General features: G+C 40.6%; 1 protein-coding gene across 1 annotated transcript in view; it reads left to right on the top strand.

Moving 5' to 3' along the window:
- The window catches only part of GPC6 (glypican 6), a 1,295,998-nt gene that overhangs the window by 212,049 nt on the left and 1,063,036 nt on the right, over nt 1-20,913 (top strand). The window contains exon 2 of the mRNA XM_044285536.1: nt 8,246-8,404. Within this exon, the coding sequence (XP_044141471.1) occupies nt 8,246-8,404 (159 nt within the window). The remainder of the gene's footprint in view (nt 1-8,245; nt 8,405-20,913) is intronic.

The following is a 20,913-nucleotide window of genomic DNA, read 5'->3' on the forward strand; positions in this document are numbered from 1 at the left end:
TGTTTTTGTCTATATTTCTGCAGCAAAAAGTCATATAAATTACCATGTAATTTATATGTATCTCCGAACAATGTAAAAAAAAAAAAAAAAAAAAAAAACATTTCTCCAACACAAAAAACTCAGACAACCATTTAGGCTTGTATTCATTGCATTTAATTGTAATCCAATCTATTTTAAAATATTATTTTGAATACACTCTCCAAATTGTCTCTGATCTTGTTTGACTGTTTTAAATAATAGAAAACTCTTTAAATGAAGAATTTACAATAAAAACAACAGGCAGCCACATTAATGCAAAAAAAAAAAATATAGAAATAAAAAAGTTATGGCTGTTTAAATGCAGAGTAACAAAAATTGAAGAAATGTTGCTGGTCATTAATGGGTTAAATGATCTTTCCTATAACAAATAATAATGTCTATATCTTGGAGAATATTTTGTCCCTAGTGTTAGCTTTTCTACTTGCCCTTTCATGCTCTTATTTAATTACTAGTTCTCTAGGGTTTTAACAAACCTCATATATTCCTCTGGCCTAATTCCTGCTAATACTTAAATTTTGAAAGCAATAGGTACTATCTCTAATTAATTGAGTGCTGACACATTTAAAACCACACTGGGATTTTCAGCAGGCTCTATTCATAGCTGAGTAGATTTAGGTTGTATTACCTTTTAATAGGCCAACTAAGTGAGTACTCTCCATTTACACCTTTTACTTAATTAACCCCCATGCACTATTTTCAAACTGTATGTGCACAGTTCCTATTGCACACTCCTCAGGTACTAGTTTGGATATAGAATACAATAAGGCAGACTTACGTTTTCCTAATACTGTTAACATTAGACAACAGCTAGAAGTTGCACACTTTTTAGTCATATGTGGATGGTGGTGCGTGTCCTGTGGGTGTTCACTTATATATATGAGAACATGGCACATCCACATGCTATGCACTGATTTTTTGCATCTCAGCATAATTTATAAACATCTCCATTGAGGCAGCTAGTATGCATTTTGATAAAAATGTATAGGTCCACTCACCACGTCAAGGTGGCTCGTATTCGGATCTCATTTTAGGTTTCAGAGACCACATGGAGAGGTGAGCCTTTGAGATCTGTTCACATTGAGCAGTGCTACATGGTGACTGTTGTTGTTGTTGTAATGCTGTGCCTATGGGTTTGTGGGGGCTAATTGCTGTCGGAGGTTAGCCTGTTGGGCTGCTCTGTGTCGCTGCCTAAAGGAAATGTGTTGTTGGGGCAGTGGTGGCCCCCACATGGTGCTGCTCCAAATTATAGTAGAGACACACTAATGAATCAATTTGTCTCTTAAAGGGAACCTGTCATGTGGATATTCGATTATAATCTAACTAATTATATACAATCATTAACTACTAAAAAGTGCCTTAGATGTATTCACTTACTGGTGTGACAGATGGTTACCTCATAATATACACACAAAGATGCCAAATACTGCATGCTAATGAGCTGATTCAAGGCCGGCGTGATGTCATTGAGTCCAGCGTATATTTAATTCAGATCTATAGCCACTCCCCTGCCCACCTACTGCTGATTCCTATGGAAACAAACTGTCATTCAGCAGCAGGTGGGCGGGGAGAATCAGGAGCTCATGAATATTCATGACTCATCATTATCAGCTGGAGCTTTTCAATACAAGATGTTGACAGATTGGCTGGGTCAATTAAAGAAAGTGACCTAGCATTTTGCTAAGAGAATCAGTCACTTATTTATGTTGCCCTTAGTTAGGACACCATAAAACTGGTGACAGGTTCCCTTTAAGCAAAGGCTCAACTTCACAAGTGAAGAAGCACCCAACTACCTGTAGATTGACAAAGGACATCTCAACTAGACTCTCGAGCCTGAGTCCAGAAGTGTAGCGGCACATATGCAATCGCATCTCCAGTAGCGGAAGAAGAACCTTTTCACCTACACCACTAAAAATCTATTTGTTAGAATTAATTCTCCCATCCCTATTGCAGATCTGCATATTATTGCATTAGGATTAAGGCTGGGTTCACACCTGAGCGTTTTACAGCGCATTCCTACGTGCTGTAAAACGCTCAACAGGCAAAAACCAATGATTCCCTATGGGCATGGTTCTCACCTGAGCGTTTTACAGCGCGTTAGAAATGCGCTGTAAAACGCCCTATGCCCCAAGAAGTACAGGAGCTTCTTTGGGGAGTATTGTCACGCGTTCCCGCACATAGACCTAACGGGAATGCGTGACAATGGGCGTTTGCTTGTTTCCTCGCAAGCATGTAAACACCCGATAAGCACGCTTGTAAACAGCGCTTATTGGGTACGCTTAGGTGTGAACCCGGCCAAAAGGAAATAGGAGAAACAACCAGGAGTTTGTGAACCCATGATGGTGTATGAGAGGAATAAATAGATGGGAGGGTTAAACCAAGTTGTTCCTAAGATCGAAGCCTGGCTTATAACACTCAAGGGATGGGGAGGAAAAGACTAAAGGTAGTTTGCATTGATGGAACCCCAAGGGCCAAACACAATGTTTGTAATGATTTTACTGTCCGATGTATATTTTGTAAAGCAAGGGATTCTAACGTTTTTGTCTTGCTCTTGTAAGAAGCTCAGCGTAAGACATGAGATGATATCCTCTATCTTTCTTTATTGGGCAGCTCTTCCTCTCTACCTTCTTCTGTGCTCTGGTACACTTTCATTTGCAGATCTGTTTTTCTGCCTGATTGCCTCTTTTTCATGGTCTGACATCACTTCTTTCTTTTGAATTGAAATAATTGACATCCTTATCATCAAATAAATTGATATATTTTATATCTTTATCATCTGACGCTATGATGTATGGGTTTAACTGCTGTGTAACTGGATACTCATTATGTTTTTGTATATAATTAATTTGTTGCACATATTCTCTTTTCTATTATAGCTTGTATCACAGTTTGATAAATGGCGTCCATGCCTGAAATATTGCTTTGAGTTTTGTACTCCATAATGCCGATCGCAGACATTGAATGCCTCAGGTAAATTGTCACCGCATCTGAGGTGGCTTTCCCCAGAAGAGCTGTGTCCCTGGGGCCCTAACTGCTTCTCCGCACAGATATGGGAGCCATTCCTTCTCTGAAGAATCCGAGACTATTGACTATTACAGCTGTAGTTCTTATGGCGGCCTGCAGGTGGCAGGGTTCTATAGAAACATATAAAATCTCCCATACACTGCAATGATAATGTATTTCAGTGTATATTAAAAGTTATCTGAAGATTGCATATTCTAGTCCCCTAAGCTTAAAAAGCGGGAAAAAATTGTTAATAAATGTTCTTTAAAAAAAAATATATATATATATATAGTATATATATATATTAAGTAAGTCTAGATATATAAAGAGTTGCACAACTAACCCAGAAATAATGGTAGGTGCTCTGATCGATATGATAGCTCCAATCACGTGTAAAAATTATATATTAAAAAAGGTTGATCGCCACACTCAATATCTGTTCCACGCTGTTAGCATTTTAATAAACAGTAAAACAGTAAAAATGCAATTGCCAATTATTCACACTAAAAACAGAAAACAACCCGGGAATAATGCAGAAAACAAATAAAGTAGCAGCACACCACTAAATGCACTAAGACTGAGTGAACAGGTGAATGTGTGAACAGGGTCAAATACATGACACCAATACTTACTGGAAAGCAGTGAAGAAGCTCTTAGCGCATATTATGTGTTATGCATGTTAGAGTAGGTCCCACCTGATAAGAAACTACCTTGTCGTCTGGTAGGTGGGCCCGACATATTTTTAATCAATAATATGCGCTAAGAGCTTCTTCACTGCTTTGCAGTAAGTATTGGCATCATGTGCCTGGTTAAGGGGTTAAAGTTAAATTCCTGCCTTTCTAAACACAAACAAGTCTTATTGAAATTAAAGTGTTTGTGGATTGGAATGGTTACTAATCTGATTTCATTTGAGAAGGTCGGTTCACATCTCAAAATCCCCCAGCCCAGTACAGACTGGACTCCATGGTTGGTTAGCTAGCAGGATTGCTGTGATTGCAAATAAATTGCTATTTAGAACTTTTTTTCAGCCGCTTTTTCTCTGTTCTCTGTAGGTAAGTATTAGTGGGAGGAATAAGGGTATTAATATTATTATTTTTTTCTGTGCTAGTTTTGTAGTGTACTAAAGACATAGAAAACATTAAAAAAGGAAAAATAGCAGCAATAAATCTAATAATAGGTAATACAAGTAGACAATAGTAAAGAACTTCCATTAAACGAATATGTTATACAACATAAATACAGCTATTCTAAAAGTGCTTAGTGTATCAGATGGAAATTGTCCAAGGAATGTCTGTCACTGTTCTCTATTAAGCATTATTTGGTATACTTCCCGTTGATTCAACCTTTATGAATGATTCACAAGGACAGCTAGGTCAGGGAGTGTCGAAAATGAATGGTCCCTCTGGGAAGCCCTTTAGCAGAGGAGTTAACCAATTATCAGTCTGTTTGCAAGACATTCAGTTTTTTAGTTAGCTTTTAGTTATCTCTTATACATATAAAAATTTGTTTCTATCTGTCTGTTCTTTATGCGAGACTAAACGACTGGACCGCTCTTCACCAAATTTGGCACACAGGTACATCAGGTGTCCAGAAAGGTTTTAGACTAGGTCTCAGCTCTCTAGGACGTACCGTTCCTGAGATATTCCCAAAAAATTACCTGCATTAGCCAATATAAGCCTGCAAGTCTTTCTCTTCAAATCCCAACTGCCACATACACAGTTTTACATCAGGTTTCCATAACAACCCAGCCATTTTTCTTCACTGCTGTAGGTCAGCTTTAAGGTAGGGCTACAGGACGACAATAAGTTTCAAGGCACATAGGGCGCAACTATGCTGCTACATGCAGTAGGTTACACAAAACATAGACATACACATAAACAGTAATTAAATATACTATGTTAAATAAACCAGGAAAGAGTAAGTAAAAACCCACTCAGTGTACATGAATACATCAACCAACAAGAATAAACTGAGATTAAACGGGTATATCATCAAAAATAAATCCTTTATTGAATTAATGACACATAAAAACGAGACATGAGACAACAGATAAAAAAATGGCTACATCTGAGGAGGCATGTTAACACAAATGAGACATGGGGGGGAGGGGTTTTAGAGTATGCAATGTACAAAAGGCGGTAGAAAAAAGGAGTACAATACCTCACTGATTTCTGTATGTATAACTGCAACCACAGATATAAAAATGCAAAAGTGCAAATACTGAGTGGCAAAACACCATATCAAAAAAGTGGTTGCAGATAACACCGCAACATATGGATGTCTGATGGTTCCAAGTTGTGGGACCATATAACAGCCAACAGAAGGTTAAAGTGCAAGTGCATAAGAAGTCACTATATCAATGGTCAAATACCACAATTGTAGCTGTGGTGACAGCTTAAACCTCCAAATACATACAAAGTTAAAGTGCAAGTGCATAAGAAGTCACCATATCAAATGGTCAAATACCACAATTGCAGCTGTGGTGAAAGCTTAAACCTCCAAATACATGCAAAACTGGCTCAGGTGCACAGTGAACATCCACCTGTGGATAACCCAAGTGGGTATAGCTGAGCACCTAGAGCCAATGAGCACATCCCTCAAAGTCCACAACAATATAGCATGTCTACATACCCATAGATGTGGGGATAGACACCTTAGGAGAGCCACGTAACCCCGACCCGCGTTTTGGCGGATGCCTTCCTCTGGATGGATTTTTTGCAACTGTCATGTCGCAGTCGCAGCTTGTTGCAGATACAAAATGTCGCGCAACATATGTCGTCGTGTAGCCCTAGCATTAAAGGGACAGGGCGCTGTGGAGATCACTGTTAAACGGGTGTGCACTGTGGTGGTCACTGTTAAAGATGTGAGCACAGTGGAGGTCACTGTTAAAGGGGCGAGCACTGTGGGGGTCACTGTTATAGGGGCGGGCACTGTGTGGGTCACTGTTAAAGGGGCGGGCACTGTGTGGGTCACTGTTAAAGAGGCAGGTGCTGTGGAGGTCCTGTTAAAGGGGCCGGCGCTGTGAAGGTCATTGTTAAAGGGGCGGGCACTGTGGGGGTCACTGTTAAAAGGCGAGTGCTGTGAAGGTCACTGTTAAAGAGGCGTGCACTGTGGAGGTGACTGTTAAAGGGGAGGGTACTGTGAAGGTCACTGTTAAAGGGTTGGGCACTGTGAAGGTCACTGTTAAAGGGTTGGGCACTGTGGAGGTCACTGTTTAAGAGCAGGACACTGTTGGGGTCACTGTTAAAGGGTCGGGTGCTGCGGAGGTCACTGTTAAAGAGGCAGGCGCTGTGGAGGTCACTGTTAAAGAGCCGGACACTGTAGGGGTCACTGTTAAAGGGTCGGGTGCTGTCCTTTATTTTAACCTCAGTAACCAGCTTGTTATGGGTATGGGTCTTAGTAACCAAACATTTTTTTTGTTGCCTTTTGAGACCTATACCTTTTTTTTATTTTTTTCTGTTGATGTATCAGTGTGCTGGACAAGTTGTAGTTTTTAATGGCATAATTTGGGGTACACATAGCTTACTGATTAACTTTTATTAATTCTTTCTGGGGGAAATTAGAAAAAACAGCAATATTGCCACCATGCTTATATATTATAAAATATTTGCTATGTTGACTTTTCTGCATCAATAACATAATAAAAAAATGTACTCTCTTGGTCAGTACTATTCTATTATATTACTGAATCTCAAAAACTTTTTTGTTGTTGTTTCTACAGAGCTGTGTGAGGGTTTTATTTTTGCGGGACACCTTATACTTTCATTTGTATCATTTTGGGATACATAACATTTCTTGATTGCTTTTTATTTTCTTATTTTTTTTGTAGCAAATAATAACAAATCAGTAATTATTGCATTTTTTTCTTTTTTACCATTATGAACATAGCTATACTAAATATGTGGACAGGATTTTATTGCACTGAAAATATTTTTTTAAATGGAAAAAAATATGTATTTTTAGCTTTTTTTTAACGCAAGGGGACTAGTAAATGGTTAGTAACAGACAATTTCTTGAGTGCTTCTATTATATCTCATCTGTAGGGTGTTTATAGGAGATCAATCTGCTTTTAATTGATCAGTTTCCTACTAAAAGTGAACCCAGAATGTGGGTACAAAGCAGCTTATTATAGACCATGTTTTAGCACCATAAGCCCACCTGAACACCCTGTTGATGTCGAGACATAACTTTATCTGAAAAAAGCCCTGAGTAAGGCTACTTTCACACTAGCGTTCGGGTGTCCGCTCGTGAGCTCCGTTTGAAGGGGCTCACGAGCGGACCCGAACGCAGCCGTCCAGCCCTGATGCAGTCTGAATGGAGCGGATCCGCTCAGACTGCATCAGTCTGGCGGCGTTCAGCCTCCGCTCGCCTCCGCATGGACAGGCGGACAGCTGAACGCTGCTTGCAGCGTTCGGGTGTCCGCCTGGCCGTGCGGAGGCGTACGGATCCGTCCAGACTTATAATGTAAGTCAATGGGGACGGATCCGTTTGAAGATGCCACAATATGGCTCAATCTTCAAGCGGATCCGTCCCCCATTGACTTTACATTGAAAGTCTGGACGGATCCGTCCGAGGCTATTTTCACACTTAGCTTTTTTTTGCCATTTTAATGCAGACGGATCCGTTCTGAACGGAGCCACCGTCTGCATTAATATGAGCGGATCCGTTCAGAACGGATCCGCCCGAATGCTAGTGTGAAAGTAGCCTAACAGGACTCAAGGTCAGATAGTTATCATGATTGCCTGAGCAAAGATGAGTCATGGGAGGAGGTAGCTAAGCTGTCTTTTGAAATGGAGTGAAATACAGGGAGAAGAGCTAAATATGATAAAAGTAGTAAATGGGACACAATAGACTCCCTTTTCCACAGTTGATAAATGTGGACAAAGGGAATGGAAACTGTCACAAAATAGATGCAAAGCAGATGCAACTGTCAAACAAATTGACAGTGTTGTCCGTTTTTTTTACTGATGGAAAATGGACATATAAATTGACTTAGTTGTATGCTAAAGTGTACCCTAAAATATGCTAAAATGTATAATATATTTATAATATATTATATTTATAATATTTATTTATAATAAGATTCAATATATAACATTTGTTATATTGTGTTCATTTATTGCTGGTGACTATAATGATTGTGCTAAGAAAAGGAGTATGCCTTGTCCATGCTCAAATGACAGTTTTTTTTTTTTTCCTTTGGCAGAAGAGCATCTTCGAGTATGTCCTCAGGAATATACATGCTGCACAACTAAAATGGAAAATAAACTTAGTCAGCAAAGTAAATTGGAGTTTGAAAATCTAGTTCAAGAAACAAGTCATTTTGTCCGCACCACCTTTATATTGTGGCATAGAAAGTTTGATGGTAAGTACATTATTAACACTTGAAATTTCTATCTTATTAATAAACATTACAGATTAATGGATTGTCAAAAAACATATAATTTTTTTTATTTTTTATTAGCTTAGACTTTTATTAGTTATCTCTGCTTAAAGGGGTTGTCTAACAAAGATCAGTGACAAAAATAAAATTAGATAAAAAAACTTCCCCTTTAGAAAGTCCCACCATTCCATTGAAGTACATGTAGTTTTCAGTCTCTGTTGGGCTGGAAGTAATGATGTCCCATGTCTGCTCATATGACCCACGCAGCCAACCACTAAACTCATCAGTCACATGAGCACTGCAGAGACTTGGCATTGAAAGTGAATTTTAAAAATAAATAATTTGTTAATTTACAATAGCTCATTATGCTCCTCCTACAGCAGCTTACCAGGTAACATGTAGCATCTCAATTTCTGGTTGTGGGTGATGTATAGAGGGAATTCTAGTATAGAATATATATCTCTGAAGCTTGTAAGTGCCAAATGCTCCAGTAAAATTCTGACCAGCCAGTGTAAAGGTAGCAGTTTAAGTCTCTACTTCAGGGGGCATCAACTTGCAGAACTGCAATGTCTGTGAAACTACAACTCCCAGCATGCTCACTTGCTCAGCTGTTGTAACTCCTATGTATGTACTCCTGCTCTACTCTACAGGTATCTTAAATTTTTCCAACAATAGCAGTGCAATTATTGTACAGAGGTATATTAAATTAAACGGAGACTACTGTATACTATATTTTTAGTGGAAAGAAGGTTTAACATCATCATCATAAATTTGATTCTTTAGTGTAAGAGCACTGAGACTATAAAACACTCTGCTAGAGGAGGTTGTGAGGATGGTTATGAGAATGGTTGTTTCATTGTATAACTTCAAAATGAGCCTGGATGTCTTTCTTGAAAATAATATCATAAGTTATGAGTACAAGATTTCTGGAGAAGGAACAATTAATTTTACTTTGGAAAGATTTTTCCCGTAATATGGGTCAATTGGCATCTACTTCATGGGGCTTTTTTTTTTTTTTGCCTTTATTTGGATCAATACATTAGGACTTTGGACATTGAACTTGATGGTCCTGTGTCTTTTTTCAACCTCCAAGGGGTACTCCAGGAATTAATACAATTACTGAAAAAACTTAAATGAGAGGAGGCTGAGGCATCTCTATAGCTCAGTGTTCTGAAGTAACTTGTCCTGCTATGTGATTAGGATGGGTTTTGTCTGTACTAATTGGATGGCAGACATTTTATATTCTCTGATGATTGCTCCCTAGACAAAACAAGCCATTATAACTAATGCATGGTATTTGGGAATGTATTTTATAATAAAGTAATATTTATTTTTAGTAATTTTATTTCATTAATTCCCACAGAACACTTTTAAATCAAATACTATTTGTTAAAGGGATTCTGTAACCTCGTTTTCGGTTATAAAGCTGCGGACTTGCATGGCTAGATCGCCGCTAGCACATCCGCAATATACCTGTCCTATAGGGCTGTGTCCTTTTATTTTGTTTAAATAATGATTTTAGAGATATGTAAATGAGCTTTGTAAGGAGCCCAAGGGGCTGCACTAACCTTCTTGGTGCCCAGCCACGCCCCCCTGTGAAGGAGCCCAGCACCGCCTATGTCCTCCGAATCTCTTCCTTTCGTCACAGTCAAATTGCCGTAATCTCGCGATGCGCGAGCTCGTGCATGCGCAGTTCCTTCCCTAAGGGTGATGCCAGTACAAGGAAGGAACATTATACCGGCACTGCGCATGCGTGAGCTCGCGCATTGAGAGATTACGGCAATCTAACTGTGACGAAAGGAAAAGATTTGGAGGACATAGGCAGTGCTGGGCTCCTTCACAGGGGGTCGTGGCAGGGCACCAAGAAGGTTAGTGCAGCTCCTTGGGCTCCTTACAAAGCTAATTTGCATATCTCTAAAATCTTTTTTTAAATAAAATAAAAGGACATAGGCCTATAGGACAGGTATATTGCGGACATGCTAGCGGCGATCTAGCCGTGCATGTCCGCAACTCTATAACCAAAAACGAGGTGACAGAATCCCTTTAAACTATATCAGAAAATATATTCAGAATAGATCATCTCACCACTCCATTGAGGATCACATAGCATGATTTTCGATGGTGTAGTAAACAAAACATCCATTTCAATGGCTGCCCAATAAGTGGAGTTTTTCGGGAATAATTTAAAATGGCTGCCAGCAACCTGTCCTAGAATGTGAGCAGGACTAGTTGCCTCCACTTGCAGAACTGACTAGAGAGTTGAGGAAGTGGGGCCACACTACACACTAAGCTCTGGTACTTATACTACACATTGGTGAGCATTCCTGTCAGGCTGCTCAGCCATAATGGCATATCATAAGCAGTATCATATTTTCATCTATTTTAGAGTGTAGTGAGTGTCTGCCCCCTCAACCTCAATGCAGCTCTTCAAGTAGAGGCAACCAGCCTTGCCCACATTCTTGGACAGGTTTCTTAAGGCCATTTTAGATAATTCTTGGAGAGCCCCCTTAAATTGTAGGTTAATCACACACCAAGGTAAAGATAAGTTTTTTGAACCATGTTAAAACCATCGGTCTGCACACCTAAAAAAGACACATCTATTAGACCTTTAGTTTGGTCTTTCACCATAGCATGCTTAATCATGCTATGATTAAGGACCAAACTAATCATCTTAAATGTATGAATGTCTGCTTAAGGGGTGTACACCGTAGGTTTTAATGTGCTTCAGTGAAATATATTTTTATTTTTATCCTGGTGTGTGTTGGGTCTACAGTTAAGATTTGGACACCTTTAACTATATGTAACTCTCTTTGTAAGGGTTATAATTTGGTCCTGGCCCTAGATGTATTAAAATATGTTTTCCTAAAATTGAGGATGATTAAATGGTCCATTTCAATAGTTTAATTGACTCTGTTTATTATGGAATTGAAGAGGCCTTATTAGTGGCATATAGCTTTTCATGTAACTGACAAACTATGTAGTCTTGAGGGAAGTATGCTATGCTTAGTAATAGATACATTTAATTTGGTGTATATCATACAAAACATGGTCTCTGAGTGTGCAGAATGTATTGTGGTCTCACAAGAGATAATTTACTCATTGGGCGAAAGCAATAATTGACAGCTATATTGAGTGATCATAATGTTTCTGTTTCTAGTAATTTTTTCTGTAATAAATCAAAGCAATATCAATCAAAACTTCTATCAAGATTGTGCTTCAGTGCTGGAACAGAACAAAGTAAACATCATATATTTGTTATGTAATAAATTGTCATTACACTATGTGGAGTGATTTAGCCAGATCTCTTAAGAGATATTATACTTGCAACTCAAGAACTTTTATGGAGAGAAACAATAAAAAAAATATCTTTTGAACATTAAATTGATTCTTGCTGCTCATAATGTAAAATACAAAAACAAACAAAAAAAAGATGCTTAATGCTTAAAGTGTGCATATTAGCTTACTGCTGAATAGGCCTTTATTATTGGCCTGCACAGAATGGAAATAATGTATTTTTTATTTTAAAAAAAAGAACATTAAATTGTTGCCACAAATTGGTGAGAGTAATCTGTAATCACCAGGGAGTTTATTCAACCTTGCAATTAAGCCTGAAAGCTGTAACTGGCTTCTTGTTCTCTTTCAAAGATTAGGTTTATTGAAACTCACAATCTAGTGATTTTTGTGCAGTGCATTAAATACCATTAAAAATAGTTGCTTAAAATAAAATAGAAAGGAACTTTTATTTTTGGTTAAAAATACAGTCCTAATATAAAAATTGAAGACCACTTGAAATGACAAAAAATCATATTTAGTATGGCTGGATCTTAACAAGGTTCCAAGTAGAGCTTCAACATGCAACAAGAAGAAATGGGAGTGAGACCCAAAAAATTGAAAATTTGAGCATTCAATTTAATGAAAACAAGGAATAAACTGAAACCGGCTGTTTTTCAGCTGATCAAAAGTTTAGGACCACACCTCCAAAAAAAAGCTAAACCCCCCAAAAACAGAAATCCAACTTCCAAACATAAACTGAGTAATGAGTAGCTCTGCCGTTATTGTTTATCACTTCAAAAATGTGTTTCGGCATGCTTGATGCAAGCGTTTCCATGAGGTGAGTGGGAACGTTTCTCCAAGTGGTGAAGACGGCAGCACGAAGGCCATCTACTGTCTGGAATTGTTGTCCATTTTTGTAAACTTCCCTTGCCATCCATCCCCAAAGGTTCTCAATTGGATTTAGATCAGGGGAACACGCAGGATGGGCCAAAAGAGTGATGTTATTCTCCTGGAAGAAGTCCCTTGTTCTGCAGGCATTGTGTACTGTAGCGTTGTCCTGTTGAAAAACCCAGTTGTTACCACACAGACGAGGGCCCTCAGTCATAAGGAATGCTCTCTACAACATCTGGACATAGCCAATGGCCGTTTGACGCCCCTGCACTTCCTGAAGCTCCATTGTTCCACTGAAGGAAAAATCACCCCAGACCATTATGGCGCCCCCTCCACTGTGGCGTGTAGAAAACATCTCAGGTGGGATCTGCTTGTCTTGCCAAAAACGTTGGAAACCATCAGGACCATCAAGGTTAAATTTTTTCTCATCAGAAAATAAAACTTTCTTCCACCTTTGAATGTCCTATGTTTGGTGCTCTCTTGCAAAGTCCAAATGAGCAGTTCTGTCGGCGTTCAAGGAGACGAGGTCTTTGAAAACCTTTTTGGTTTTTGAAGCCCTTCAGTCTCAGATGCCGTCTGATGGTTATGGGGCTGCAGTCAGCACCAGTAAGGGCCTTAATTTGTGTTGAGGATCGTCCAGTGTCTTGATGGACAGCCAATTCGATCCTCCGGCTCAGCGCTGATGACATTTTTTTGGGTCTTCCACTTGACTTTTTTGTTCCATAACTGTCAGGATCATTTAAGAAATTCCAAATGTCTTACTGCGTCCCACCTCAGCAGCGATGGCGCACTCTGAGAAACCCTGCTTATGCAGTCCAACAACCTGACCACGTTCAAAAAGGAGAGTTTTTTTGCCTTTGCCATCACAACGTGTGACTACCTGACAGAAAATGACAATGAATCCACATCTTTGCATAGATTTGGCCTTTTAAAGGCATGTGGTCCTAAAATTTGGATCAGCTGAAAAACAGCCTGTTTCAGTTTATTTGTTATTTTCTATTAATTTAATGCTCAAACAATGTTTTGTCTCACTCCCATTTCTTCTTGTTATATGTTGAAGCTTTACTTGGAACCTTGTTAAGATCCAACAATGTAAAATATGATTTTTTTGCCATTTTTTAAGTGGTCTTAAACTTTTGATCAGGACTGTATATAAACCACCAATAATGAATTTGAAACAATTTCCAACAAAATGGTAAAATTGGCCATAATTCAGTAAATCAGAACAGTAGCTAAGCTTTAATAATAATACTGGACAATCCTCAGAATAGATCATCACTAGCTGAATGCCAGGGTTCTGACATCCCACATTCCTGCCTATCAACTGGTCTGTGTAACTCCATAAATGGAATCCAGCACTGGAGCTACACAACATCATCAACACTGTAGAGGCAGGAGCCCACTACTATGGTGCTGCTATCAATGAAGTCAACATTAGTGTTGATCGCAAATATTCTAATCGCAAATTGTTATCGCGAATATTGGCACTTCAAGAATTTGCAATGAAGTAGAATGTAGTGCTAAATATTTGAAATTTCTAATATTCTGGATTTTTTTTCCATCATTAACCTCCCTTCTTGCTTGTGGGTCAATGAGAAGGGTGCAATATCTTTGTCAGAGCTTAGCAACATCCCTAGCAACCAATAGGAAAGTTGCCTATGCCTCACTATATAGGAAACATTAATAAATCACTAATAGGAGCTTATTATAAACCACCTAATATATTAGAACCCACAGAAAATCTACTACTAAATGAGATAGACAAGGCGGCAGATCATAATGAGGTCATTATTATGGGGGACTTCAAATACCCAGATATAGACTGGGAAATTGAAACTTGTATATCTCATAAAAGAAACAGGTTCTTGGCAATAACCAAAGACAATTACCTTTCCCAATTGGTTCAGGACCTGACTAGAGGGACAGCCATACTGGACTTAGTAATAACCAATAGACCTGACAGAACAACAGATGTGCAGGTAGGGGACACCTGGGATATAGTGACCATAAAGTAATAACCTACCAATTATCATTCAAAAGAGTGTTTTTTCAGGGAGGAACAAAAATATCAAATTTCAAAAAAGCTAAATTTTGCCACCTAAGAGAGGCCATAGGCCTGAAAAAATACAGCCACAAAACTGGATATTTTTAGAAGCATTCTAAAATCTAAGGTACATACCTTATGGGAATAAAAGGTTAAGGAACAAGAAAAAAACAACAATGTGGATAAAAAGAACTGCAAAAAAAAGCTATAAATTACAAAAAGAAAGCATTTAAATCACTAAAACAAGAGTTTAGCAAGGAAGCATTAAAAAAAAAAAAACTATAAGGAGAAAAATGTAATATGTAAAAAACAAATAAAAGCAGCCAAACTAGAGACCGAGAGATTAATTGCCAAAGAGAGCGAGACTAAACCTAAAATGTTCTTCAATTATATAAATGGTATAAAGTATAAATCTGAAGGTGTCGGCCCTCTACAGAGTAATGAGGGGGGATTTGCAGAGAGCAATGAGGAGAAAGCAAAGCTATTATATATTTTTTTACCCCTGTATTCACTGAAAAAATAAAATAAACTGTCAGATGAAATGCAGAATGTAAAAGTTAATTCCTCATTAAAAGTGCCCTTTCTGATTAAGGAAGAAGTACAGCGGCATCTTAAAAATATTAAAATAAATGAATCGCCAGAACTAGATGGCATACATAAGTCTAAGAGGATTAAGTAATGTCATAGCCAGACCCTTTTTTTCTGATATTTAAGGACTCTATGCTGACAGAGAGTAGAGTTGAGTGGACACCTGGATGTTCGGGTTCGACGGGTTAGGCCGAACTTCACAAAAAAGTTCGAGTTTGGGTCCCGAACTTGACCCCAAACCCAAACCCCATTGAAGTCAATGTGGACCTGAACTTTTGAGCACTAAAATGGCTTTAAAAATGTCATGGAATGGGCTAGAGGGCTGCAAATGGCATTGACATGTGGTTAAGAGCATGGCAAGTGCTCTGCAAACAAATGTGGATAGGGAAAAGACTTTAAATAACATAAAATACGTAAAAATAAAAAATAATAATCTTGATATGGGAGGACGAGGTCCATAGGAGGCGGTGGATGTGGCGTTGTAGTGGAACCGGTGGTGGAGGAGGAGGAGGAGGAGGAAGTAGCCTACACTGCTTTTTGGTTTTAAATTTATATAAATTTTTTAAAATTAGGGTACACCCCAAAATATTGGGAAATATAACCTGTGATAACCCCCTCCAGTCAGTGCTAAACACACGTTCAGACAATACACTGGCTGCAGGGCAGGCGAGCACCTCCAAGGCGTAAAGGGCAAGCTCAGGCCATGTGTCCAATTTGGAGACCCAGAAGTTGCAGGGGGCAGACCCATCAGTCAGTTTGTGTAGGCGTGTGCAAACATACTGCCCCACCATGTCGCACGTCCCTGTGATGTTCACGATCCAATTGGATATCTGCTCTATCAACTTTCTTTGTTCTTTTCTATGCCTACCATGTTGATCACGGTTAGCGGCGAATCAGGGTTCCACGTTGGGGAGGGAGCGTGAGAAAGAGAGACCACGTCTAAGGGAGATCAATGGAATAAATTTTATTGTGATCGAGTGGAAATGTGGGACAGATTAATAAAGCAGAATAATTGAAGGAAAGGAGGGGGAGCGCGGCAATTACCCACTCCCGACTTGGGGAGGTAGTGATGATAAATAACAATACAGGACTCTTAAGATGCCCTGTTATTGGAATGATTAATACAAAATGATCGGGTATGTGACTGGAGTATTTTGGATTTGGAAACGTTAGCCAGGAGATGTCCTGCTGCCGCTTTGTTGACTCTAGATAACTTCTGCCTGATCGCACGTCCCTGTGACGTCCACCATCCATTTGGATATCTTCTCTATCAACTTTCGATATTCTTTTCTGGGCCTACCATGTTTATCACAGTTATTGGCGAATCAGGGTTCCACGACAGAGAAGGAGTGTGAGAAAGGGAGACCTCATCCAAGGGAGGTCAATGGCTGCAATGGGATGAAGCGGAAATGTGGGACAAGTTTTTAAAGCAGAAGGATCGAATGAAAGGGCCAATTAAAGACAAATTTTTAGAAATTTAACGGGGTTTTTCATTGCCTTTTCCTCCTCCTCCTCCTCCTGTGCCACATCCTCTTCTATCATCGCCAACAGCGTGTTTTCAAGGAGGCATAGAAGTAGGATAGTAACGCTGAGAACGGCGCTATCGGCACTAGCCATGTTGGTGGAGTACTCGAAACAGCGCAACAAGGAAAACAGGTCTCGCATGGAGGCCCAGTCATTGGTGGTGAAGTGGTGCTGTTCCGCAGAGAGACTCACCCATGCGTGCTGAAGCTGAAACTCCTATCGCTTGCTGCTGCTCGCAAAGTCTGGCCAGCATATGCAAGGTGGAGTTCCACCTTGTGGGCACGTCGCATATGAGGCTGTGAGCGGGAAGGCTGAAGTTACACTGCAGCGCTGACAGTCGAGCACAGCAGGGTGAGAACGCCGAAAGCGCGCACAAACAGCCCGCACTTTATGCAGCAGCTCTGAAATATTGGGGTCATTTTTAAGGAATCTCTGCACCACCAAATTCAGCACATGCGCTAGGCAAAGGATGTGTGTCAAACCGGCTAGTCCCTGAGCTGCTACGAGATTTCGCCCATTATCGCACACAACCAGGCCGGGCTTAAGCCTCACCTGCACCAACCATTCATTGGTCCGTTGTTTAAGGCCCGCCCACGGCTCCTGCGCGGGTGGGGTTTGTCCCCCAAACAGATACGTTTTAAAACTGCCTGTTGTCGTTTACCCCTGGCTGTGCTGAAGTTGGTGGTGAAGGTATTACGCTGACCGGATGAGGAGCCGGAAGAGGATGAGGAAGCGGAGTAGGAGGAGGAAGTAACAGGAGGCAAACTTAAGCGCCCTGCGATCCTCGGTGCTGGAAGGACATTCGCCAAACTGCTATCCACCTCAGGCCCATCTGCCACTGCATTTACCTAGTGTGCTGTGTTGGACATAGAACGTCCCTGACTGTGCTTACTGGTCCATGTATCCATAGTTAGGTGGAACTTGCCACAGATGGCATTGCGCAGTGCACACCTGATTTAGTCCCCCACTTAGTTGTGCAGGGAAGGGATGGCACGCCTGGAAAAATTGTGCTGGGCACGACGTACTGGGGGACAGCCACCGCCATAATGCTTTTAAAACTCTCCGTCTCCACCAGACGGAATGACAGCATTTTAAAGGGCAGTAATTTTGGAATGCTGGCATTCAGGGCCAGGGATCGCGGGTGGATAGGCTGGTACTTCCTCTTCAGCTCCAGAGTTTGGGAGATGGAGAGCTGAACGCTTCTGTGAGACATTGTGGAGATGCTTGGTGACCCAGATAGTGGTGTTGCTGGCAGATCCTCTGTTTATGGGGTGTCCGGTGGCACTGTCACTCCAGAGGTGGATGAAGAGTCTGAGACTGCAGCAGAAGAGGAAGCAGGAGGAGCCAGAGACCTTTCTTGGTTTTTGAGGTGTCTACTCCACTGCAGCTCGTGCTTTGCACTTAGATGCCTGGTCATGCAGGTTGTGCTCAGGTTGAGAACGTTTATGCCTCGCTTCAAGCTCTGATTGCAAACCACTCGTGTCTTGTCGTCAGCACATTGTCTGAAGAACTGCCACGCCAGGGAACTCCTTGGAGCTGGCTTTGGTGTGATCGGTCACTTGCTTCGGTGGGCTGTAGCAGGCATACTGTCTACGGGATGGCCGCTCCGCTTTCACACCCTGCGCTTTCGCTCCCTGCTCCCTCTTCTGCTGTGCTGGTGGCTCTGTGTGACCACCGCTTCTTCCTCCGAACTACACAGGTCACTCGCATGACCTTGATTCCATGTGGGGTTGAGGCCTCATCATCCTCCAAATCATCTTCCACCCAGTCTTCACCTCTGCCCTCCTTGTTGGTCTGCACACTTTCAAAAGCCCCAGCAGTTGGCACCTGTGTTTCGTCATCATCCGAAACGTGCTGCAATGGTCTTCCCATGTACTCATCTTGGAACATAAGTGGTTGAGCATCGGTGCACTCAATCTTTTCCACTTCTGGGGAAGGGCTAGGTGGATGGCCCTGGAAAACCCTGCTAACAGAGTCATCAAAAAGCAGAGGAGACTGCTGCATGACTTTGGACTCAGACTGCTTGGCTGATTCGCAAGGGAGTGGGGTGAAAAACTGATCTTTCAGCAGGAGACTGGGTGGGAGACAATGGGAAGGAACTGGAGGCACTGTCAGCACTGTACTTGTTCTGGCCTCACCATTCGTAGAGCCGCATTATGCCCGACCAAATACCGCTGCAGGTTCTATCGCCTACTCGCACCTGAGGAAGGTGTTTCACTTGTGTGTGTAGCTTGAACAGATCGACCACGTCCTCTCCCTACAACAGGAGTTCCACCAGCAGCACCATGACCGGGGCCACGTCCCTTATTTGACGCTCTCCTCATATTTCCCAAATTTAGGATCTTCCACTAAATGGGTGTTTTTTCTAATAGCAGAATAGAACAACAGTATCTAAAGGGTGCATCTCACAATGACATGCAGCAAATGCTGAAAAATTTTGTTTTTTGCCCTAAATGTTTTTTTTTATAGCAGAATAGAACAACAGTTTGTAAAGGATGTATCTCACAATAACAGATACAGCAAAGGCTGCAATATTAAGTATTTTTCCCAAAAAGCGTGTTTTTTTACTAAAGGAATATGACAGCAGTATATAACTCTTGAATTTCACACGTGCAGATGCAGCAAGGGCTGTAAAATTCTATATTTTGCCCAGAAATTGTTTTGTTTTTTTAAACCCAGAAATATATAGCTGTATTTCTAGCTTAAATTGCACACTGACTAATGCTGCAAAGGCACCAGATGTAGGATATTGCCAAAAAAGGGTGTTTTTTTAAACCAGATTATAATTGCAGTATTTCAAGCTTGGAATTGAATGTCACAAAAGCACATATGCAGTGCTGCTGCACTGCACTTGAATAATATGGCCGCCGCCGCCCCCCTTACACACGGATAAAAGTTATTTTTCTCTGTCACTGGGCTCAGGGCAGGGTAAAAAGATTGTGCACTGCACTCACACAAGAAAATCTATGTAGATCGCTGAGTTCAATTGGAGTTCTGATTAAAGATTCTGTCCTATTCTCTCCCTCACAGTAGCAGCATCCTTCCTATCCCTACACTAAGCACAACAGAGTGACGTGCAGCGCTACGTGACTCCAGCTTTTATAGAGGCTGCACATGCTGCACTGGCCAATCACAGCCATGCTATTAATATGCATGGCTGTGATGGCTTCTAAGGGCACACAGTTAAACGCTTGTTGATTGGCTACTCTTCTCAACCCTAACAGGGAATGTTCCACAGGATTGGCGCATAGCAAATGTGGTGCCAATATTCAAAAAGGGTCCAAAAACAGAGCCCGGAAACTATAGGTCGGTAAGTTTAACATCCATCATGGGTAAACTGAATGTTTTCTAAATGCTGCTATCTTGGAGTACCTCAATGAAAATAAGCAAATATCATGTCAAACTAATTTATTCAGTTTCTATGAGGAGGTAAGTTCTAGACTTGACCACGGCGAATCAATGAATCAATGGATGTCGTATATCTGGACTTCTCCAAAGCATTTGACACTGTACCACATAAAAGGTTAGTATATAAAATGAGAATGCTTGGACTGGGAGAAAATGTCTGTATGTGGGTAAGTAACTGGCTCGGTGATAGAAAACAGAGGGTGGTTATTAACGGTACACACTCCGATTGGGTCACTGTCACTAGTGGGTACCTCAGGGGTCAGTATTGGGCCCTATACTCTTCAATATATTTATTAAATGATCTTGTAGAAGACTTAACAAGTAAAATATATATTTTTTTTAAATGACACTAAACTATGTAAAGCAATTAACACTGAAGAGGACAGTATACTGCTACAGAGGGATCTGGATAGATTGGCAGAAGTGGCAGATGAGGTTTAACACTGACAAATGTAAGGTTATGCACATGGGTAGGAATAATGCAACTCACCAGTACATACTAAATGGTAAAACACTGGGTAACACTGACATGGAAAAGAACCTAGGAATTTTAGTGAACAGCAAACTAAGCTGTAAAAAACAGTGTCAGGCAGCTGCTGCCAAGGCCAATAAGATAATGGGTTGCATCTAAAGGGGCATAGATGCCCGTGATGAGAACATAGTCCTACACTTTACAAATCACTAGTCAGACCACACATGGAGTACTGTGTACAGTTCTTGGCTCCTGTGTACAAGGCAGACATAGCAGAGCTAGATAGGGTAC

The sequence above is a fragment of the Bufo gargarizans genome, chromosome 3, assembly GCF_014858855.1.
Source record: "Bufo gargarizans isolate SCDJY-AF-19 chromosome 3, ASM1485885v1, whole genome shotgun sequence".
Taxonomy (NCBI): domain Eukaryota; kingdom Metazoa; phylum Chordata; class Amphibia; order Anura; family Bufonidae; genus Bufo; species Bufo gargarizans.